Consider the following 24,433-nt stretch of genomic DNA (forward strand, 5'->3'; position numbering starts at 1 on the left):
TCCGGAAACAGTTCTTTGACGCCGGCATAAGACTAGGAGGGGTGGATCACATAATTTTGCTCTATGCAGATGACGTCCTTATATACGTCAGGGACCCACACCTCAACGTGCCAACTATACTAGAAGTCCTGGACAATTACTCCAGAGTCTCTGGGATCCAATTCAGCAAGGCAAAATCCTGCTTGTTCCCTCTAGCGGTCCTAAAAAATGAGGATGCGGAAACACTCCCGGAGGTCGGGATAAGATGGCAGACAACCACATTCCAATATCCAGGAATCCAAATAATGCACACCCCTGCACTGATGCATGAACATAACACAAAAGCAGCGCTCCCGGCTCTGCGCAGATCCATGAACATTTGGTCGAGACTCCCCTTGTCCATGATGGGAAGGGCATCCATAGTTAAAATGATTGTTTTACCGCGATTCCTATATGGGTTCCAGAATGTACACTACTATATTAATAAACCCTTCTTCCGGCTGCTCGAGACGCTAATAAGAGAGTTCATATGGGGGAAAAACAGACACAAGATAGCGCTGTCGACACTGACCCTACCATACGCACAAGGCGGCATCCAACTCCCAAACCTAGAAAAATACTATCTAGCAGCTCAGCTCAGCTTTGTAATTAAATGGTTATCCGATGAGCCCACAGATGAAACACCCCTACTACAGACCATGAGCCTCCCGCTCACTTTGAAAGAACTGGTCTGGGCACCTACGAAACTGCTGGGAGCGACACCCCTCGTAGTCACCCTGGGGAGGGAAATCTGGCGTAGAACAAGGACACTTACCCGCACGCAGAACGCTTATGCATCAGAAATACCCTTGCTCGCAGACCTGTACACAATGGTCACTGACCTAAAACAAATTAGATTATGGGAAAGCGGAGGGGTTTACACCTGGGGAGACCTTTACGACGAGGGCATCTTTAAAGAATTTGCCATACTACAGGACAGAGAGGGCATCCACACGGGCCAGTTCCTCTGGTACCAGAGGGTCCGCTCCACAGCACGACGTAAATGGGAAGCATGGCCTGCGGAACCAGACCCGGAACCATTACTTACGTTGCTATACAATATGGGGGAGGGCAGCAGACCAATATCTCAAATATACAGACACCTGAGCGACATACCTAACCCCCGGAGCACGGGAAACGGATGTAGGCAGAGAAATGACAGCGGGGGAGTGGAATAGGGCGCTTGCATTCCCCAAAGAGGTGTCCAGAAATAATAGAATCCGACAAATACAGATGAATGTGTTGCATCGAACCTACCTAACCCCGAAACGAATAGCTAAGTTTAACAAACAAGCGCAGACACACTGCACCTGGTGCATGAGGGAGGAAGCGGATTTAATCCACATGATGTGGGAATGCCCCAAGTCTAGGACGCTGTGGGATAGGGTAAAACAGACATGCGAGAAAACAGGCATGACCAACTACAAATGGACACCTGAGGAATGCCTACTCGGAACCTATCCTAGGTTAGCCAAACTGAAACACATAGGCTTATGGACATAACGTGCATACTGGCCAAAAGAACCATAGCCATGTCCTGGAAGACGCGCAGGACCACAATACAAAGCATGGCACAGTGAAACAGAGCGATGGGTGTCGGCTGAGACCAAGGCCTGGGAAGAAAGTGTCACTAGATCTACGGATGAGTCCAGCAGAGCTCTTGAGGCATGGAAAGAACTTACTAGACACATGTTTCTCCCCTCGGACGACAAGCCCCCATGAGCCCATGACCCGAAACGAACTTACCTGCAAGACAGGAAAGGGCAACCCCAGATAAATGACTTGAGACAACGCTGGCCCTGGGAAGGTATCCCCTCTGCACCCTCCCTGAGTATGCTACCCAACTTCCCTACACCCTCCACCCCCCCCGAAACAAGAGACGCTGAAACATATGGACATGGCAAGGAGACAGTTATTGTTATATTGTTAAGGCTAAACCGAAAAGCATTGTAAAAGAGTATGCACAAGACACGCATTTGCAAAACTTGTAAGTGATATCACTGAAAATGCCAATAAACAAATTTAAAAATAAAATTAAGTTAATTATCTGTAACTATTGTCCTCCAGCATGGGTCTGGCATGGATTCACATGCAAACCCTTGAGCCTTCCCGTCTGTGGCTCTTCTTTGTTCATATTGCCACTTCACATGCTTATCAAATCTGAGGATGACCACCAGGGGCGCAGTTTAGGGAGAGTACTGCCACTGGATGGGGGCAGTATGACTCGGAGGACAGTGATTGGTTTAGAGGAGAAATACAGTTTTGATGCTAAAGTTAAACAGGTTTTTCTTTTTACTGAGGATTCCCAGCCTGACGGGAATATTCATGAGCATGTGAATCCATGTCCGACACATCCTGGAGAAAAATAGTTACAAGACCTGTACAATTCCTTTCAACTTACCCATGTCATATAGCCATTGCCTCAAACAGGCCTTTTCCAAAACACGCCATAAAGCCTGCTCCGTAACCTAGTGCTCTTGTGATTCTCGTTTTGATTCTTGGGTGGTGTGGCTAATGTACCTGGGGCCTGGACAGAGTCTGACATGACATTGTATGGTCTTATGGGCTCCTGTATGCATGCCAACAAAAACCACCTTTCTCACAACATCACCTCCATAAACATGGCGTTATTTCTTATTAATGTTTCTGGGCTATGTACGCTTTATAAAAGTTCAAACAAAGAAAATATTATGGCTGCGGCTTTGTTCTTTCCACTGCTCATGCAGAAATGAAATGTCTTCTTCAACAGTTCCCCTCTTTTATGCTTCCAGGCACAATTTCTAAGTTTAGTTTGTCTCCAACCCTTGTATTTTGTTTCTACTGCCACCCTGAGTCTCATTGTATCCCTACTGCTGATTACCCAACCTTTAGTGTGCTTAATGTGTTATCGTGCATACAATTTCACATTACTCCATTTACAGATGCTGAATTTTTATCTTGCGAGGTGTCATTCTTTTTCTGCATCATTTTTATAATCCATGTGCTTCACTACATTTGCAATGAAAAACCTCTAATCCCAAATATGGAGGGTAGGAATACCCATGCCCTTTCTATCCTATCTATCCTATCTATCATATAGTAGTATGGACTACCTCTGTGGGTGTGAGCAGAGGGCGGACCTCCTGTTCTTTCAATGCCTGGCCTTGTTGGATTGGATCACTTCTAGGGGATAAAAGTGCAGTTCATAATTGATGTCCTTCCCACGTTTGCACCTGTGACCTGATGTTGTGGTTTGACATCTTATTCTTGCTGTTGCATGTTTTACTTATTTTCCAGGGCAGCCCGTGTCCCAGGCGAACCCAGGTAGGGAGGATCCTCGCTGTGCCTGGAAATATAATCCTGATTGTCCACCACCTCCTTACCCAGATCCATCACCGAGCCCTACTGCAGATCCTGCAAAGATTGGACCCCCAAACAAATGTCCATATACAGAGGAAACCGCAGCGCTCAAATCGACAGGTACGGAGCTTCTGCATGTGTGTTCTGCAACAAAGGATTGCCTACACACAAACCTGACAAGACCTGTATTGCAGAAATGCCCTGCGCTTGTTAGTGGGTCATTTGTTTTTCCATAACAGGCTTGGGACATGTTTGAAGAGTTGAGCCTTCCTTTCTTTGCACATGTCAACATGGGCTTGCACCTGGGCCTTCTGGCACTTGCAAAATAGTTCTGCCATTTTCATTCTTTGGGTGTGGGATTAAAAAAAAATCTACTTGACCAACGAACATGCCACATTCTTGTTTTACTTTGCATTCTCTGGCTTGTCTGGGATTTATAATGGTGAACACGAGAAATTTAAATCCCAAAATTGAAATAAACCACCTGGATGGACCACCATCTCCCAAATAAAATGGGGCATGATGGGATGTATGCAAATCTACTTGTCCTGTCACAAAACAAATGAAAATAGAATGGGCAAAGTGAATTAGTCTTCTCATATGGGTAGTGGGTCAATTGTGTGAGCAGAGGTTACCAGGGTGGAAGATGGAAATATGGTATTGAGTGAATCAGTTGATTGTGGGTTGGATGTTTATGTAGGTCGACTACTAAGCTGCCAGAGGGGAGTCAAGTTGGAGCTGTTGGAACTTGGTCATATTGGGGAGGTTGTAGTTACCCACTATGACAGCAGAGTGTTTCATATTGTTGTTGAAGATTAGAAGAGAGGTGGCATGTGCCCTCAGTGAGTGGTAAATGAGGATTGTATGGGGGTGGGACCGAGAAGTTGGGCCAGATTTTCTCAGAGGTAAGTGTGATATCAGAGGGGATATGGTACCCATGGTGTGTCCTTGCTAATCATGAGACCAACACCACTTCCTTTTTTTGGAGAGACAAAGGGAGTGCGAGAACAAGGCAGTATTTGTGTGAAAGGGATGCCAGGGTTATTGTGGTGCCATGGGGGTGAATTAGAGTTTTAGCGATGGACATTGCTGAGCATTTGGGGTAATAGGAATCTAAATAACTATTGAGAACAGGTTTTTTGCAGAAGAGTTGGGAATTCTAAAAAAAACCAGGGTGAGATCAATAGGGGGAATAGAGGTAGTTACTGTAATAGATAATGGGAAGCAGGTAGATGAGATTGGAGTGGGTGGGAATGGAGAGAGACAAGCAGCCTGAGAGGTGTTTGTCTTCCCAACTTCATAATTCAATCACTTTACAGAGTGTGCAGAGCTTGGGAGTGCAGGGAAGCCATTGGACGGCACAGAGATTGAGAAAGAAATGAAGAGGAACACTATTGGCTGGAGCACAGTCCTCCAGGAGTGAAGGGGACGGTGTAGGGTGTACCACAGGGTCCTAGCAATCATAAAATGCAATTAACAAGGTGCAGTTTGGCTCATGCATTTATGGAAGTCCAGAGCAGTGCGCCAAAAGGGAATTGTGGTGGTTCTCCATTGATGGAAAATAGATGGATTGGGGGGCAGTAATGGGGCAGAGTTGGCCTTAGCATCTGCCAGACCCGATTAGGGCTAAGGTGAACGCTCTTGAACATGTAGCCCTTTGCTATGGACGCCAGGGCATGGGGCACTTTTGGACATGGATTTACTGGATGGCACATTGTCTGGAAGAGCCTATCAGGGTTCTTCTTACTTCTAAAGATGATGCTGAAGGGACAGTGGCCAGGCAAAATGGGGGAGGGGCAAATCTTCATCTGAGCTCACTCCATTAGCGAGTGAGCAGGTGGTGTTTGTGCTGACTGCAGGCTTTTGTCTTGTGGGATGCACTAAGAAGCTCACTGCTTCGCATGGAAATGCTGGAAAAAACTATCTGCAGCTTGAAATCATATGGGCTGTAAGGGCCAATCGGAAGCTGCTGGATTCCACAATGGCTGTTCAGGGGTCAAAGGCTGTGAAAAATGGTGTTCAAAATTAAATGAGGGATATTCCGCTGAGCAACAACTTCATTAGGGAGCGAGCAGGTGCTGATGCTAAATGTCATATCTGGGATTTGTGATGGTTTCCATTGCAATGAAAATAGGTCCTTCCAAACCACTAAGGGAGTGCAGGGGTTTAATCCCCTTCAGTCCCTCTCCCAACTGTGTACCTTACTTGCAGCCGTTTTGGTGTCACAAGATCCAGAATACTGAAATGACTTGTCCTAGAATTCCATCCAAGACCTTATCAATTACAATGTTCCTTTTTCTTTACTCTCCTTTAGAATGTTCTCTTAAATCCCTTCCACCTCCATTCAACCCACCAGACAGCCTCATGTCTTCTTGCTTCTCCGGCAGCACTTGCAGCAGCGACCGCACCACCAATGATGACAGCAGCAAAAACACCAGCCACGGTTCACCAAAGGTAGTCAATGTAAGTGTTGGGAAACCATGTACAGGGTCTCTGTTTGCCAGCATCCGTACTGGACGTGGTCATTGTTATTCCCTCCTGATTTAATACCACATATAATACATCCTGCAATATCTGTATACAATCCTGTAAAAGTTATCATTACAGGCTAGCTGTGCTATCATTACTCCCCCGTAATAAGAAAATGACCTCTGTACTGTAACTGTAATCACGTATTACAATTGAATTGTGACGTCCCAATCCCTGCTGCTCGAGTCAACACAGATGAGAATTCTAGCTGGCACTACTTAATGAAGCCTTTCAAATTCCTTTCTCTATGTAATCTTGATCTTACACTTTACAGACCTCAATTAATTTGGAACGGTTTATGGTAGTGTTTATTTTGTCCACTGCTTGAGTTTAACAGTGAAGAGCATGAATCTATCTGCATGTTATAGCTTATTTTAAAAGACACAATTTAGAAAAAGGAATCTAAACTCCTTAATGTATTTTTCTACAACACATTGCAACTGCATGCTAGTGTTCTAGTGTTTCTAGCCAAACCGATTCTGTTTTGATTGAATGTATCAACAAAAGGTAGTGCGCAGTGACTACCACACTTCCCTCCCCCTATACGAACCACCCCAACAGTCTTTAAATCTTGTTGTAACATGACAGACTGTATGATGCTCTAGTTGCAGCCTCCATGAACACACTGGTGTTAGGTTGTGCCACCCTTTGTTCTAACCATTGTCCCCTGGCGCTGACTCTTGTGCCATGTCATGCCCCTCCTTTTTCAGGTTGTTCTTCACTGGACCTTAGATCATGGAAATAATCACCCCACTGCTTCCGAGCAGACACTGCATTTGGAACTTCCTCCATCACCTCTTCATGCTGCTGGCTCTCTGCTCGGAGACTCATCCAGTTCTCTCCCATCCAGTTCTCTCCCGCATTTGGGACTGGACCAGGCAATACCTCTGCACCAGTGGCAAGTGCAGATGTAAATGCATTTCTACTCTGCTCCCGCACCACCTTATGGCATTTGACTTTTTGCCTCTGAATCCACTTTGTTCCATCGTCTTAACCCAACCCCTGTGCCCAAAATATGGCACACTTTCTTGTTTGAGGACATATAAGGAACTCCTTTCCCCAACTAGCCTTGCATTCCTGATTCTGACCCAATCGCCCACTTTTATTGAGCCAACAGATGCACGTTTGTATTTCTCAAACCACTATTTGTGCCTGGCCTGGCATTGCTCTGCTCTTTTTTTTTTTTTTTTTCCTCTCAACATCTTCTCTTTATTTTCATGTTTTAAAATGTACAACCTTAAACAAGAACAGAAAGAACTAGTACATGGTAGTATACAATAAGGTACAGTCACGATAGTAAATGAAGAATTGGTCTAGCCCCTGGTGTATCTGGTCTGAAAGTAATCATCTCGAGACTCCGCTAACCCCCCTTCCCCTGCATACAAGTTCAGAACTTTGAACACCATCTTAGAGCTGGGGGTTTACGCACTACCCACGGGGACTATTCTGCAAGAAGGGAGACCAGATGTAGTGAAATGTCCCCATGTTGATCATGCAAGCCGCTGTGATTTGATTTATGCCACAGCTGCCTCCCCTCATTCTGTCCACCACATGGGGATTTCTTGGGATTTCTAGTGGCAGACAATAGTGATCTTTGCCGCTGTGAGAAGGTGGGTAATCCACTCAGCCATATGTCAAGTTAGTGGGGAGCACCCCATCCCCTGTGTCGCTCAGTAGGACTATCCCTGGATCCCAATGGATTGTGATGCCAGTGATTTGTTTGATGTATTCCAACACCCACTCCCAGAATTTATTAGATTTCGGGCATGACCACCATAAGTGAAAAAACGATCCTGTGGCTCCACAACCCCACCAGCAGGATGGCGATATCGTCGGGTTACCTCGGTTCAGGATTTCCAGTGTAAGGTACCATCTGTAGCATACTTTTATGGAACTCTCTCTATTTGTGATGCTTCCAAAGCTTTTATGTGCACAGGCCAATATCCGGCTCCACTCCTCCCAGCGTTCTGCCCAAGTCCCTCTCCCATTTGAGCATGTATTTCTCTTTCTTAGTTGTGTCCACCCTGTCTAGGAGTTTATAAAGAGTGGAGAACTTTCCCTTGGGGGCTGGGGGGGGTCAATGTGATTAAGGTGCGTTCTTGAGCATTGATTTCCCTGCCCCCTTTCCTCGAAAGAGGGGGGGGGGGCCCAGTTACTCAAGTCCGCAATCTGATTAAAGTTGCCTGTCTTCGACCCTAGAAACCCTGCTGCGTTCAACCCAGGCGTAAACTCTGGGTTGCCCCAGACTGTAAAGACGGGACCTAAAGAGCTGCTAACCTCACCAGTGGTTTGCTGCCTTCTTCCAACGCTGTATCATGTTCATGGTGGCAGCCAGAGGACCTACATCAGGAGTCTGCTGAGCCTGCTAGAGGTGGGGCAGAGCAGATAGTGGGACTGAGCTCCATGCCTCCTCATTTTGCTTCCAACGGGGCAGATTCACTGTTCTTTGCCACGTGAAGGCGTGAGACAGCTGGGTTGCAAGGCAATACCTGGTAAGGTCCGGACCCCAAGGCCACCAATGGGTGTCCCACGGAGCATGACCCTTGTAGCTACCGGTGGTTCTTTCCAGGCCCAGATATATTTTAGCATATCCCTTTGCAGAGACTCCAGTTTCTTTGTGGGAATTGTTGCAGGTAGTGAGAGACAGTGATATAGAAGCCTGGAGGCTAAGTTCATTTTAAGGGTTGTGATCCTCCCAACCCAATATACCTCTTGCTTGTGCCAGCGCATGAGGTCCTTCTTTAGTTCTCTGAACATGTTTGGAAAGTTAACTTGGTATACCTTGCCGATTCTATTTGGGATTTTCACATCCAGGTGGGTAATATGGCTCACTGCCAGTGGGATTGGTGCTTTGCTTGCTGGACTTCGAGAACTTCACTTTGAAGCCTTGAGTCCTCACCAAACCGCTGTATCTTGCGCCACAATTCCCTTAGGTAGGAGTCCTGTTGTGTAATGGAGCGAAGCACGTCATCTGCGTAGAGATATTTTATAGTAGTCGCCACCCACCCGCAGCCTCCGGATGATTGGATTAGAGCGAATCCTTGCGGTGAACGGTTCCATTGACGGGGTGAAAATTAGTGGGGATAGAGGGCACCCCTGACTGGGGGGCCCTCAAGTGATTGGTAGCTTCTGCGACCAAAGACCATTCACTCTTAGGGTCATACTCTGGGTGTGATAATTAGTTAAGATTCATTTTGTAAATTTAGGGCCCAAGCCAAAGTGTGCCACGGTTTTACCCATATAGCCCCAGTCGAGTAAATCGAACGCTTTATGTGCATCTAGGGAGATGACAGCCAATTCTGTTCCATCTCTGTTGGCACATTCAATTAGGTTGAGGATGCGCCTGATATTGTCATGTGTGGTGCGACCTGGGATAAAATCCTGTTTGGTCTGGTTGAATCAGCTTGGGTAAGATCCTCGCTAGCCGGGTTGCTAAAACCTTTGAGAACATGTTTGCATTGTTACTCCTTAGTGGTGGTGGTCTGGATGAGCTGCAGAGCTCCGGGTCTTTACCCGGTTTTGGGATTACCACATTTGAGAATCCTCCATTGACGGTGTTATGCAGCTTGATTCTGGGAAGCAGTTAAACAGGGTCGCCAGGCCTTCGGTCAGGGTCAGGGTCAGGGAATGGGTATATATGTTATAAAAATCGTATGGTGAATCCATCCGGGCCTGGGGCTGCGGTTATTTTAGAGAGGCTATCCGTAATAGGAGCCTCAACGGGTCAATTCCTGCAAGGTGGGTCCCCGGGGAGCCGATGCCAAGTATTGCTGTTGTCCGGCGCCTATGATTGGATCCGCGATTATTACTTCCGTGTAGTCCTCAGTCATCGCTACTGATTTATCCCCTTCCGCCACCCAGAATGCGCCATTCACTCCCCTTAATAGATGAATATTATTCTGGGAATGTATTTTTTCAGTTTGTATACCAAGAGCCGATTTGCTATGTTTTTCGTGTAGTAGAATTGTTTTGTGTATGCTAGGGCTCGGGCTGACTTGTCGGCTAGGTGCATTTCCAGCTTGAGTTTAGCTTTTCTCAGATCTCCCCACGTTTTGTTGGATTGGGTATTTTTTATCTAGTTTTTTTTTCTAGTTCAACTACCCTCTTTTCAAGCTGTAATCTCTGCGTCCTCCCCTATCTTTTGTGAGCTGCTGCTTTCCCCATTAGCTCCCCTCTTATTACTGCTTTCATGGCATCCCAAACCACAGAGAGGGGGTGCCTTCTAGTAGATTTTCGTTGAAGTAGTTGCATAAAGCGCACTAGATCTTGCAACAGGTAATCCTGCAGATTCCACGGTTTTGGAATATGGGCTGGGGAGCCTACAGTCCGAATACCAACAAGCACCGGAGCATGATCTGAGATGATCCTAGGCAGTATGTCCACTTGCTCCAGACATGGAAAAGGTACGCCAGACCTAAGAATCAAGTTGATTTTCAATAGGCCCTTGTGAACATGAGTAAAACATATAGTCATGTGCCTCATTGTTAAATAACCAGATGTGCACTTCCCTGAGAAATTCAGCGAAACCCACTGCTCTTGCATAATCCTCGTTTGTGGGTTTTAGTGTTTTATCATTGTCCGGGTTCGGAACTAGGTTGAAATCCCCTCCTATCCTATGATCTTCTGCGAACACCACTATGTCAGGGGTGATGGCGTTTAAAAATCGGACTTGTGCGCTGTTCGGCTAGTAAATAGATGCAAATGTGAGGGGTTTCTCATATAAATAACCTTTGACCAGGATGTACCTTCCTAATGGATCCGGTTTGCCTTCATCTCAGTGAGTGGCACCTCCCCGCTGAGTAATATTGCCACCCCTCTCCTCTTTTCCCCAGCAGTGGCGAAGAAGCTTTTAGTAAACCTGTCGGATTTCACTTGCTTTTCATCTAGAGCGAGAAGGTGGGTCTCCTGGACACAATGTCCGCGTCCAGCTCCGCCAGCTTACGCGCTACTGATTTATGCTTCCCTGGGAAGTTGAGGCCCTGGACATTCCATGTCACCATGACCAGTTCTCCAGCGGGGTAGCCGGCCATAGGTGATTAGTAGTAGTTTAAGTGAACTTCCCATAGTTGTTTTTCCCCCCCTGCGAACACCAGGTGGACTGTCTCATAGCGCTAGAAAAATGTCCCGTGACTTGTGTTTTGGACTGATTCCCAGCTCGCTCATAAATACCCCACACATATTCTCCCCACCCCCCATCCCCCTGAACCAACAGTATAATAACAAGCACTTGAGCATAGCTTGTGTGCATTGGGGCAACTATAACCAGCCCCGGCAACCAACCTTAATACTGAGAACAAGTTATTTGGGGGGTTCTGTCTCCCTGGGGTTCGCGCCTCTCCTGCCCAGCGCCGGGAGGCAGGGGCGGCAACTTCAAGTAGAAACAGCCTGAGGCCTCATTATGTGTCTTGTCCGGTTTCCTGTTCGCTGCCGCCAGTGAATTAGTCCATGCAGCTCGGACCTACCTCGCTGTGGGGGTACTTCAGTGCTAACCCTAAATGGGGGATAGTGGTTTGAAGTCCCCGAGGTTTTTTATCTTTATGAGGTGGGCCCTTTAGCTTCCGTCTTCTCTTTAACTTAGTCCAGGGCGATGTGAGCTTTCCCTCCGAACTCCAGGTCGCTGATGGCTCCTCATCATTTCTCTCGTTTGAGGCCTCTGGGTTCAAAAGCTTTTCCGCCTCTTTCATGGTTTGGATTCACCAGTGTCTGCCCTCGGCTGTGAAGACTAGCTCTGTGGGAAAGCCCCATCTGTATGTTATATTCCTCTCCCTAAGCCAGTCAGTTAATGGTTTTAAGCTTTTTCTTTTCAGTAGTGTGGTGGATGCTAGGTCTTCAAACAGGACAACCAACTGGTCTCTGACCTGGACACTGGGAGAGTCTGTCCTTTCTCATTAGTTCCTCCTTGATTTTATAAATATGAACCCTCACTAGGGCGTTCGGTGGGTTAAGTTGTGATTTCCTTGTCTCTGTGCGGTGCACCCTGTCCAGCTACATTGGGGTGCTGTCGGGGAGCAACAACATTGATCGGAAGAGGTCTCTGAGGAAGTAGTCCGGTATTGAGCATAGGATGCCCCTCAAACGAATGTTGTTGCAGTGGGATCTGTTTTCAGCATCCTCTTGCTTCATTTCCAGTGCCTTGCATCTGCTTAGAGGGCTGCGATTTGGTCAGTGCCTTGACCGATCTCCTAGCTCTTTTCGCAAAGTGCTGGCTCCACCTCAGCCGTTCTGCTTTCAACATCCTCCAGTCTTTTATCTGGGCCAGTGATTTTATTCAGGAGCTCCTCCGTGCCTTTCTGGTATTCTCTGGTCATGGCTATAACAGATTGTGTTGGTCAGATTTAGTAACAGACTGCGCCAGTTGCTCTGAAGATGCTGCGGCTGCCTGTATCAAGGCTTCCATTCGCTCACCTTTCTTGGCTGTTTCTGCTGCTCTCATCGGCAGCGTGGAGATGTCTGTATGTTTAGCAACTTTAGTGAATTTTGCCATGTTGCTTGATGTTGGGGGCATGTTATCTCCTGCCAAGGCCTGGGTGACTGTGGCTGTCCCCCAGGATCGATCACCACTCACATGTGTGATTGGGTTTAGGAGGCTGTGTTCAGTTGACTAATTGGATCGGGTTGCCCAGGGAGTGTGCTGTTGCTTGTTTTATTAATGTGTAGCAGCCTTGATTGTACCAGTGTGGCCGGCATGCAGTGGCTGCAGTATTGTGAAATGTGGAGCTTTCACCCGCCACCTGGGGTCAAGTCCTTTGTGCAGTATCCTCTGTGTAGGCGTTATTTGTGTATTAAGATGGATTGTTGTCGGTGGCATATGAAAGCCAGGAGGGTCCAGTGTTGATAGACATTCAGAAAGACATCTGGTTAAGCTGCTCATTTTGTAATGCACCTTGTCTTCTGCCCTGTGGACCGCCTACACAGTGTCAGGCTCGGGCGTTCCCGAGTAGTGGAAGTGCCCTCGTTCTGCGGCATACTTTTGGGCAAGGAGGAGCGTGCCCGGGTATAGCCCCCTAAATTTCTGCCATACATCAGGTTGGAGCTCCACAAAGTACTGCAGGCAATGAAGTAGTGAGGCTGAGCCCTCCCCGTGTCTCATTGCCCCAGTCTGGGATGAGCAAGGACGCGTCCTCCCAGGTGCCGGCCATGCTGTGGGCACGAGAACATCTCTGCGCTGTAACCCAGTGTTAAGACGGATTTCTGAACTCTGTCCTGGAGGGGCAGAGGTTCAGAAGGCCAGCCTAGTTTCTTGGAACAGGGTAACCTCTGGACAAGCCAGACCAATCAGGGTAGCGATCGCGGCGGTCAAGACTAGGTCTCAAGAAGGGTGAGGGTGACTGAAAGCCCGCAATGAGCACACAAAGCAAGGACACTCACAAATTACTCCAAACAGGTGTTATATTAAAAATATATACACATTTATTACAGGGCCTTTGTAACATTGACCCTAGCGAGAAATCACAATAAAACTCAAGTAAACCGGGACTGGCCACCAGGGGGCGCACGGATGAACGTCCTCTCCGTGTGAGCACCGCCCCCATGGTCCCAAAATAGCGGCATGAGCCCCCGCTGACGGACCCCCCCACCGCGAAAGTGCGAAATTCTATGGTCTGAGGAGACCCCCCCGCAGCGGAGAAGAAACCCGACGAAAATCGGGCCCGATTTCATCGAGAACGAGGTGTTTTCAGGAGCGCCCGCCCGCTGCACCACGGGAGACCCGAGTGCGGCGGCTCCTGTGACGGGCCTCCCTGGCGGTGACGGTCCGCGCCCCGGGCCTATGGAGCAGACTAGACGCGGAACCCCAGAAAAGTGACATCCCCCGGGACCGGCATATGAACACGGGGTGAGTGAGGACCCCCACCGCGAGACTCCGCGGCGCCAGGCCCCCTTCCTCACTGCCGATGGTGCGTGTTGTGAGCTGTGCCCCGGGAATCGGACACGCTCTAGATAAAGCAGGGCGTCGACCCCTGCAGTTGCTGCCTGCTGGACCTGGACCCCTATACTTATGCTGCTGCCCCCGGCTCCACCGGGGGTAGCGAGGTGCTTTTACACACCGGGCCGCGCCAGATCCCGGCGGTGAGTCCTGAACCACGGCGCACGGCCCTAGGTCCTCCCTCCTTGCTGTAGAGGTGGGGACGACCCCCCTGAAGGCTGAGAAGGCCGCGAGACGCGTAATTCAGAGAAGGGCGCCGCCCACAGCACGGTCCGTATGAAAGACTGATCTCCACATGACCGTTGCTCCTAACTGCTGGCTGCCTTGGCATACGCTCCCCGCGCCAAACGCCATACTGAAGGGACAAGGGTAACCCGCTAGCCCAGCACTGCATACGGGGCAACCCCCGCCTAGGCACGCTTCTGGACCATGTAAACCCTGCGTTGGGGACACCAAACACTGCCCAAACGTCGTGCTCCACGTACAACAGATTCCCAGCAATCTGGCAGAGAAGGTTCCAACAGAGGTCGCCTAGAACGCACAGGTGACCCCAACCCTGGGTGAGCATAGCAGCAATACCCTACCCCGTGACCCCCCGCTGACCTGACCCGAGGAATTGGCCCACATCACACGAAGTGCCGAGAACAAACGACAACACTGAGCCTGCCACCCGTGCATCCTCCCAGAGGGTAGGGCCCCCTATCCAGGGGCGTGTGCCTCCTCTAACCCGGGATTTGGCGCATGGACCCGCGCCACAAACTGGCTAAATTTGCCTACGGACCATCCCCCGCACCCTCTAGGAACATAGACACCATGGCCACGGACCCATCGGAGGCAGGTGCTGCGGCCACCAAAGGAGACATTGCCACTCTACTGTCTGAAATAAAAAACATGGGTGCCAACCTTGGCGGCAAAATCGACAATCACCCAGAGAATGGACAGCTTCGAGGAGCGATTGGAAAGCGTGGAGAATAATCAGACTTCAATTGATACCCTCGAAACTCAGATGGATGTACGAATCCGCAACATCGAGAAAAGAGATCGAGGCAAGGCTCAAGATGGATGACCTGGAAAACAGGGAAAGGAGAAATAACCTTTGTTTTTTCGGCATTCCGGAACGTGATGGTGAAACTGAGAAAGACCTCAGACGCCATTCACGACATCATCAAAATACTAACAGCTGATGAAGACATTGATGAACCTAAGACTGAACGCATACACAGAGCTGGAGGACCGCCTGGCGGCCCACGCTCTGTACTGGCCAAATTCCACCGATATCAAGACAAAACCAGAATTCTTGAAAAAAAGCCAGGTCTGGTGGCCCGCTCACGATGGGGGGCGCGCAAATCACCATCTTCCAAGACTTATCTTCACTGACGTTAGCCCTAAGACGCCTTTGCAGCCCCCTGACGAAATGGCTGAAAGACCAAAACATAAGGTACAGATGGGGATACCCTTTCTCGCTTACCTTCGAGCATGGCAGCAGGAAACTGATCCTACGCTCCAAAGAAGAAATCAAAGATTGTATCGCCGATCTCCTTGGAGCGGATCAGGGAAGCAAGGAGGGTGACGACGGCGAGCGCCCGGGAATGCAGTGGGAACTCCAGGGCCCTAGGCGCAAGAGGGTAAAGGGATCAAGAAAATATAGACGCCCCAACAACACTCCCGAGCAGACCTGAGCCAAGGGACCCAGGCGAAATTTGAGCTGGCCACAGCCATGGCCACAGTGGGCGGCACTGTCTCCCGCGGAGATCGTTACATGGCGGACCCCGCCGAACGGATGCCGCCGCTGGCGGGGCATCACTCCGGACCGAAAAGTGATGTGAACTCCCGCGGAGAGACCAGTAAACCACACGTAACGTTGGAATTTTTCACCTGTTTGTTGTTACTGTTGTTGAAACTGTATAATGTTAGGGGGAGGGGGAAAGAAGATGGGGGCTCACCCTTAAGTAGCGATGGGAAATCTGATTGGGACCGTGGGACGACGGTTCCCACTGATGGTCCGCCAACGGACCGTACGTTTCCACCTAGTCCGTTCCGGACGCCGTCAACGGCTGCCGACGCAGCACACCCTATTCCCACGCTCAAACGAACATCACCGATTATGGTGGGACACGAGAGAAGGGGAGAGAGGTAATGAACACTTGGGAAATGTACAAATATCACTGCACTCGCTTCAAGGTGTCTTGTTTGCGATGACACAGGGTACCTGCAGGTCTTTCCGGACTCTGGTGGCGAAGGATTCCAGACTACAAACCGCCAATGGCATCACATGAGAGGGTCAAGGGCAAGGGCCTTCTCAGAATTGGGTCAATCAATGTGAAGGGACTGAACTCTCTTACCAAGAGGTCACTGGTACATAGAGAATTTCGAAGGTCTGGCATAGACATTCTCCTCATACAGGAGACGAAATTTGCGAGGGGTGAGGAGCGGACAGTTCTGGGAACTAGGGGAGGCATGGAATTTTGGGGCTCTGGCCCGCTCAGAAAGGGAGGGGTTGGAATCCTCATTAAGAAAGGAGTTGGGTTTGAATTAGAGAAGTCCTGGTCGGATGTGATCGGACGAGCCCTCTTGATTGTGGGGAAAATTGCAAGGATTCAGGTCACGATTGCCACAGTGTACTCGCCCAATACCGGACAGACCGCATTCTTCAGGAAAACGATTCCCAAAATAGTGCTGGAAACTGCAGGCCATCTCGTGGTGGGAGGCGACTTCAACCAGTGGATGGATCCATCTGTAGACTGGAGACCAGGCAACCCCGACACGCGGAATCAGCATAGAGGGGCCCGCACTGAATTTGCTGCCCTGATGGAGTTATACGACCTACGTGACGTATGGAGAGCACAGCACCATGACGAAAAGGGCTTCACTTTCGACTCGAACCCTCATGGCACATTCACGCGCATAGACTATATATTCCTCTCGCCTGATCTAGCGAAGTCCACAAGCCACTCCAGTATAGTTCCGATTACATGGACAGACCACGATATGGTACTGGCAGACGTCGATTGGGCTGATCTGCCTGTCGCCGGAGGATCTTGGCGCTGCAATGGGTCCCTTTGGACTGATGTGGTTTTCAGGGGAGAAATGGAGACCGAGATTGAAGAATATTTCAGGACAAATGACAATGGAGAGGTCTCCAAACAAGTGATCTGGGAAGCTGGGAAAGCTACGTGGAGAGGCGTGCTAATACGCGAGGGCTCCTCTAAAAAGAGAGCGGAGGATCGTCGAAAACAAGTTACGCAGTGAAATACACCAACTGGAGAGCGAATTGAGAGATGAAACAGAAGTGGACTCCGCCAAGCTAGACATGGCCCACCGCAAAAGAGAAGAACTACGACTGGTGGAACATGGCCAGGTGGTGCGGAAATTGCAATTTCTGAAACAGACATACTATGAAAAAGGCGACAAGGCCGATGCACTCTTAGCTGCCTGGCTCAGGGAACGGAGAGAGGAACGCAAGGTTAAGGAGATATCAGAGCCCACTAGCTCCACGACTCACCTACCCTGCTCAATACCCGAGCGTTTTGCCACCTTCTATGAAAATCTATATACCTCCGAGCTGCTATCGGCTCACTCTGACATAGCGTCCTATCTGTCCCCAATTACCATTCCTACAGTAACGCAAACGGAAGCCGAACTCCTTGATAGTCCCATAACTGAAAGCGAAACGAGAGATGCAATCAAACGACTTAAACTAGGGAAGTCACCGGGCGAAGATGGCTACACGGCCGGTTTCTATAAGACCTTCGCCGATCAATTGTCACCCTTCCTCACGGAACTCTTTAACGAGATAGTGAGCTCTGGGACCGCCCCAGATTCCTTTAAGAAAGCCCTCATATCTGTCATCCCTAAAGAAGGTAGAGACCCCAAATTATGTGGATCGTACCGCCCCATTTCCCTCCTCAATCTGGACGCGAAGATTTATGCCAGGGTATTGGCTGCCAGACTAGAAACTTTAATGCCCAAACTAGTCCACTCCGACCAGGTCGGATTCATTCTCGGCAGGCAGGGTGCCGACACCATGCGTAAGACTCTGCACCTTGTCCAAGCCGGACACAGTCTTCAGGACGACCCGGCCCTCCTTTCGCTTGACGCGGAAAAGGCTTTTGACAGGGTGGAATGGGACTTCCTGGGTGCAGTCCTCCAGAAAGTGGGAATAGGCCCCAAATTCTGCGATGGGATACGAGCACTACATGCCTCTCCCAAAGCGTCAATTTTCGTTAACGGAGAATACTCCAGGTGGTTTGAACTGCAAAGGGGGACCAGACAGGGATGCCCGCTCTCAGCAATCCTGTTCGCACTTTCCCTGGAGCCTCTGGCACAAAAGCTCAGAGACGACTCCCGAATAGAGGGAATACGGCTGGGAGGGACCGAATACAAAGCAGCGTTGTACGCTGATGACATCCTCCTACATCTAACGAGACCTATGACCTCAATCCCTCATGCCATAGCCCTAATAGAAGAATACGGTCGGTTCTCCGGATTCAAAGTGAATATGTCTAAGTCCATCCTCTTTCCCCTCCAAGGTGCCCCGGTTGAAAATGAGGCAAAGTTCCTCTCCCTTGGGCTTAAAATAGAACACGTGACATTACAATACCTAGGTATAAAGATTACTAGAACCCTAGATGACCTCTACGAGGCCAACTTCCCCCCGCTTCTCCGAAGCTTTGAAAGAGATCTCGAGAAATGGAGTAAACTGATGATCTCATGGCTGGGGCGTATTAATGCCGTCAAGATGGTGTGCCTCCCTCGCTTTCTATACCCCTTCCAGATGTTACCGATCGTGATAGCCAACCAATTTTTTGTCGAGGCCCGGAGGACCATGCTGCGGTTCATCTGGCAGGGGAAGAGACAGAGGGTCCCATATGACACGCTTATTCTCCCCACAGAAAAAGGGGGGGTGGGTCTTCCTGACTTAAGGAATTATTATAAAGCTGCCCAGTTGCGCGTCCTAATCCCACACCTTAGGGACCACAAACACCTGCAATGGGTCCAGATGGATAACCACTATATGTCCCCCGCCACAGTAGCAGAATGGCTCTGGTCCCCATACCAACGGGTGCAGAGGAAAATCAGACAACATCCCATATTGACTACTATATGGAGCATATGGCGCACCGGGAAAGAGATGCGAGAAGTCACCACCTGGCCATCCCTGCTCAGTCACCTATGGTCTCCTGGCGTAAATGACCATATTCCGAACCTGGAGCGATTCCAGTCATGGTATGAAGCGGGCCTTGAAAGGGTAGGACAACTTCAGAGAAAAGATTCGTTCATTACACTACCGGACCTGACAACGACACTGGGGATAGGTACCTTATCGACATTTCACTTCATCCAGCTAAAAGGGGTGTTGACAAAACCTGAATGGAGAGTAAAATTGAGAAGAGACCTCACCGCCTTTGAGAAACTTCTGGACTCCAGATCAGAAATGAAAGGCCTCATATCCGTGATGTACCAAACACTTTTAGCAGCAGGAGGTGGCAACACGAAACCCCTCAAAGCCAGATGGGAAAAAGACTTAGGTGAAGAGATACTCCCCGACCAATGGGACCTGATGTGCAAAGCCGCACCCAAATCCTCCATCTCCAGCCAGTACAAACTCCATGCAATAAAGCTCCTACATAGATGGCATTATGACCCACTCCGACTCTCAAAAATGTCCCAATCCACGAGCCCGAAATGCTGGAGGAGGTGTGGAGAAAATGCCAACTATTGGCACATGTGGTGGAGCTGTCCGCGCATCAAGGTGTTCTGGACTGAGGTTTTGGGATGGATTAAGGAGATAGATGATATTCACAGAGAACTCGACCCACACCTTGTTTTGTTTGGCCTTGAAAGAGACGAGGAAGAGTGGCTCCGGGTGAAAGGCCTGGCCCCCCAGCAGTTGTTGGCGGCAAGAGCCCTCATAGCGACCAAATGGAAGTCTCACCTGATCCCAGGGAAGGCCGAGTGGATCAATATCGCTACAAATATTTGTGATGGAAACGATCACCGCCTCCTTGCACAATAAATCTGCGAAATGTGAAACCCTATGGATGGACTTCAAGAACACGTATATCTCACCCCCTTCTGCCTCCAAATCAGAGGAGCCTCAAAACCCGACCGAATGATGCCACGTCCAAAGGACAATACAAAATACAAAAAGCGAGTCACCTAAGTCCGGCTGCCAATATTTCGCAATGCTTAGCCCTGTGCCAACCGCACGATACCGATACTAATGTTAGACGATTGCATTTGTGATGTACAACAAACCAAGTGGTTGGGAAGGAAGTACGGCAAACAGCCAACGAAGCATACTCAGGTAACTGGGACTGTCGCACGACTAAGACTCTTGGCATATTGTTCTGATTTGCATCTCGTGCCTGACTTGCCCTCCTGAGGGACGTACAACTGTGTTTAAACAATGTTTGCATTTTTCTGTTCTTTGTAAAACCAATAAATATAAAATTTAAAAAAAAAAAAAAAAAACTCAAGTAAACCAACACATACTATACCAAACCAATACAAAATATATACAAATACAAACGAGTCTAACGAGTTAGACGCACGAAATGTGTAGACCACCTAGATGGGGGGGGAAAACAGGCAGTGCGAATAATAATTAGACCCAGTCTGCCTTCAGAGGCACCTAACTAAAAGGACGTCCAAGCCCTACGAAGAGTGGAGCCTTGTGCTCGAAAGTACCTGCACACGCTGATGCCCACGGGCAAAAAGGGGAGTCTCTTCGAGGGAATGGGGCAGTTTAGTTCGGTGAACAAATGAAGATGAACAGAGCTCCGTGACTCAAGCGCAGCCTCCACTGTGGGCAGAATCAGAGCGCGAGTACGGAAAGGCGTGCTGTTAGACACAGCGGGGAAAAGCTATGGGCTCCTGCAGGAGGGCGACCAGTTCCTAGTGATGCTACTCACCGGTCCCCGATGCAAGCAGACCCAGGCTTCTCTGCGTCCGTTTCAGTGCTGGCAGGTTCAGATAGGAGCAGGGGACGTCTCGTCGTCGTGTAGATTCCGCAGCAGCAGAGGTTGAGGGCGTCCCAAACGCAGTGAACCCGCACAGTTTGTTACCACAGCAGGGCAACGGAGCGGCCTTGTGTATTTCAGCCCAATGTACACTACTCACTTCAGACCTGGGAATGCCAAGTGTATGAATCGTGTGAGAGTGACAAGGACTCGTAATACAACACAACCTGAAGGCGGTTACAGAGCAAGGCTCCTGGGTAGGCTGGTCAGTCTGCTGAATGGCCCAGAGATACTTCCGAAGGCTTACGTGCAGGAGATGCCGAGAATAGTTGTTCCCACTATTCCAAGGGTCGAAGTACCAGTACAGGCCTTCTCGTTCGATCAGAGGTAGAAAGGGTTTCACAAAGCGACAGCAGTGCAGAGGAGCAGTTCTTCAGCAGGTCACCAGCGATTCCTCGGTTCAGCCTCGTGGTTGCAGGATACTTGGCTCCTGTATTCCTTTGTTCGTGAGAACTCAGATCGACATGGTAGTGGCGTTTCCAGCCCCCTCTTATCCACGGTTCCCTTCGCGCCAAAACGGAGGGGACCCAATGGGAGATCCGCTCACAAAACACTCACACCATACGTGGACCTATCGCGGACCACGGAGGTCCCAGGCATTCACACCACCCTAGACTCTCTGGCACACAGGATGTGTATTGGGACCAGACATCCCAACCCACATCCTGGAGGCACACACAAGGTCTGTAGAAGCCCGTGAAAGCATCTGTGTTTCACGGGAAAGTACATGCCCAAATAAGGAAGGCCCCGGGTCGGCTCGACCTGGGGAAGGTGAAGAGGGCAAGACGGTCAGCGGACAGGACAACGAGCCTCGTGGTCTGTCCATTTTGGGTGCCAGGCCACCATTTTGGGCTAAACGCGAGAAACGCGCTTAAATGCCAAAAGGAGCTCAAAAACACAAAGAAACGATCGCTGCCACCAGTCCCATCCGTGATTCACTTGCACCGTTCGATAACGATCCCAAGAGAGTATCTAGGGTCTGTAGAAGACTAGAGACCCAAGAGAGCAGTAACTTAGCTTCTCCAGCATGGGGTCTGGCATGGATTCACATGCTCATGAATATTCCCCGTCGTCAGGCTGGGAATCCTCGGTAAAGAAAAAACCAGTATCAGTTTCGTTTCTGATCTGTCTTTCGTAGTAGTAACCAATCACTGATCTCTGCATCATACTGACCACAGCCAATGACTGCCCTCTACCTAAGCCCCGCCTCTGGCAGCCATCTTCAGATTTTTACCGCACGTTCATGTGTTGGGATCCTCGTGCTATTGCTCTCGAGTGTTAGTGCTATTTTTTCACGTTTTTTTCTCAAAAACTTCGTTTTTTCGGTCAAATGAGCCTCAAGCTCCACCGACTCTCCATCCGATCAACGGGGACCCGTGTCGGATTCGTCTACGCCCCTCAAGGGTGAAGATTTCGTCGAGCTACGCTTTTGGAGGACTCCAGAAGTTTCTCAGGCCCATCTCGGGCATGGCCCAGGAGAAGGGAAGCTCGACGCCCGGAAAGCTGTTCAGGGTCTGCCCTGGATGCCAGCTGCAGAATGTCTTTAAGGAAGACGAGCACTCCTTTCGTCTTTACTGCCTACATGAGGACAAGACGCACGTGGAGAAGGACTGCGTTTTGCGGCAACATGTCGGAGCGGACCATGAAGGACCGCCATCAACGTCTCGCCAACTGGCTGGAAGGGAAGAGCCCGTCCGGCGAGAAGGAGGAAGAAATCTGAGCGGTCTTCTAAGACCTTTGAGGACACCCCGGCGACGGGGGTCCAACACAAGGCCAAGCACCGCGAGTCCGCTGGCACCGGGAGCGCCGAACGGTCGGGCTCTACGGGCGCCAGGCAGGGCGCACCCTCCCCGGCACCATCAACCACGAGCCAACGCTCTGGGTCGGGTAAGAGGAAGGCCGAGCACCCGGCGAAGCTCCTGGAGAGGCCCCGGTCGAGCTCGAAGGCCCCATCGGAGGGGGAGCGAGGCAGTGTCCCCCCCCCCCCCAAGGAGAAGGCGGTGAGCGCACCTAAGGTGGTGAAAGCCTTACTCCATCCAGCCAAGGCCTCTATCGAGACAGTCGGGGCGGCCCTGGCTCAGCCTGTGGAGGCTACACCAGTGGTGGCGACCTCGGGGCTCAGAGTCTCCCTGCCTCCGCGGAGGGAGTCCTCTTTTATGCCCATCGACAGGACCCCCGTGAAACCTCCGGCGGAGAAGAAGGGGGGGCAGGGGGTCGTCGTGGATTCGGCCTCAACCTCTGAGGAAGAGCTGATTGAGGTCTTAAGCCACGGCCTTGGCATGGAAGAAGACCAGCCCGTCGGGAGGGATCCCGACGCAGGAGACGACGATATCGTCGAGGGTGCCGACGGGGCCCCTGACCGCCCGTCGGACTCCCCTCTGCCAGCGCCGCAAGACAACTCGGCGGCCATTTTGTTGGCTATACAGTCCTTATGCTCAGAGATAAGGACGAGACTACCGTTACCACCAGCGGAGGAGCCACTCCCGTCGGGGGACCCAGAACCAGGACCTTCTGGCAGCCCTCCCCCCAAGAAAAGGAGGATTCACCCTCCACCTCCTTTTCAGCTTTCGCGCCCCGTTCAGCCCTCCTCCCCGTCCACGACTCGAGGGGATGATACGGGGACTGACACGGCCGCGACAGGTACGGACGACGAGGTGTACGACGAGGATCTGCCGTCGTCACCTCCCACCCGGGCTTCCCCGCCCGACGAGATTGGATCGTTTCACTCCATGATCGCCAGGGCATCTGAGCTCTTCCAGCTCTGCCCTGAGGAGAAGAAAAAGGAAGGTTTCCTTTATCAACGGCGCAAGGCCAAGAGGAAGACGGTCCTCTCAGTACCTCTACTGGACGATATTTGGGATGAGGGCCTCGCCCTCCTCAAGAACCCATCCACGACGCCGGCTAGAAGAGACCGGTACGAGAAGAAGTACCGGGTCCTGGACGCGGCCCCCTTGTGCCTCCGGGCACAGCCTACTCCGTCTCCGCGGCGGCCAGGAAGAAAGCGGGGGGGGGTGCGGCCTCCACGTCGACTTCCCCGCCGGACGGCGAGGGAAAGAAATTGGACACGATGGGGCGCAGAGTCATCTCGTCTGCAGCGACGACGATTAAGGCGGCCAACGCCTTGGCTATCGTAGCCCGCTACGACAGGGAGCTGTGGTACAAACTGGCTCCCCTGCGGACTTCCTACCGGACGACAAGAGGGCGGAGGCCCTGGAGATCCTGCAGGAAGGTGAGGTGGCGTCGGACCACGCCATCACGATTGCGACGGACATCGCCGACACAGGATTTCGCCAGTTGGGCAACGGCGTGTGCCTTAGACGGCGTGGATGGCTCAAGGGTACTGACTTCCGTCAAGAGGTACAGACCAGAGTCCTGGACATGCCGTTCGATGGGAACAACCTGTTTGGGAAAACAGTGGATGATTCCTTTCAAGCCATTAAATCGGACACGGAGACAGCCCGGGCTCTCGGGGTTCTCCAGCAACGGCGGCCGCCCTTTCGGAGCGGTGGAGGCAAGGGCGCCTCCAAAGGTTCCGGCGGTGGATTTTCCACCTACCGTCAAGCGGCCCGTTCGTCGTCTCAGGAAGCTTACAGGGGACGAG

The 24,433-nt window shown here is 50.5% G+C and overlaps 1 protein-coding gene across 3 annotated transcripts in view; it reads left to right on the plus strand.

Annotated features, from left to right (window-relative positions):
* IRAK1 (interleukin 1 receptor associated kinase 1) overlaps nt 1–24,433 on the plus strand; it is a 956,043-nt gene that overhangs the window by 357,666 nt on the left and 573,944 nt on the right. For all 3 annotated transcript variants that reach the window (XM_069645435.1, XM_069645436.1, XM_069645437.1), the window contains exons 3-4: nt 3,295–3,477; nt 5,672–5,820. In XM_069645435.1, the coding sequence (XP_069501536.1) occupies nt 3,295–3,477; nt 5,672–5,820 (332 nt within the window). The remainder of the gene's footprint in view (nt 1–3,294; nt 3,478–5,671; nt 5,821–24,433) is intronic.

The sequence above is a fragment of the Ambystoma mexicanum genome, chromosome 2p (genome assembly GCF_040938575.1).
Source record: "Ambystoma mexicanum isolate Mex_15411 chromosome 2p, UKY_AmexF1_1, whole genome shotgun sequence".
Classification (NCBI taxonomy): domain Eukaryota; kingdom Metazoa; phylum Chordata; class Amphibia; order Caudata; family Ambystomatidae; genus Ambystoma; species Ambystoma mexicanum.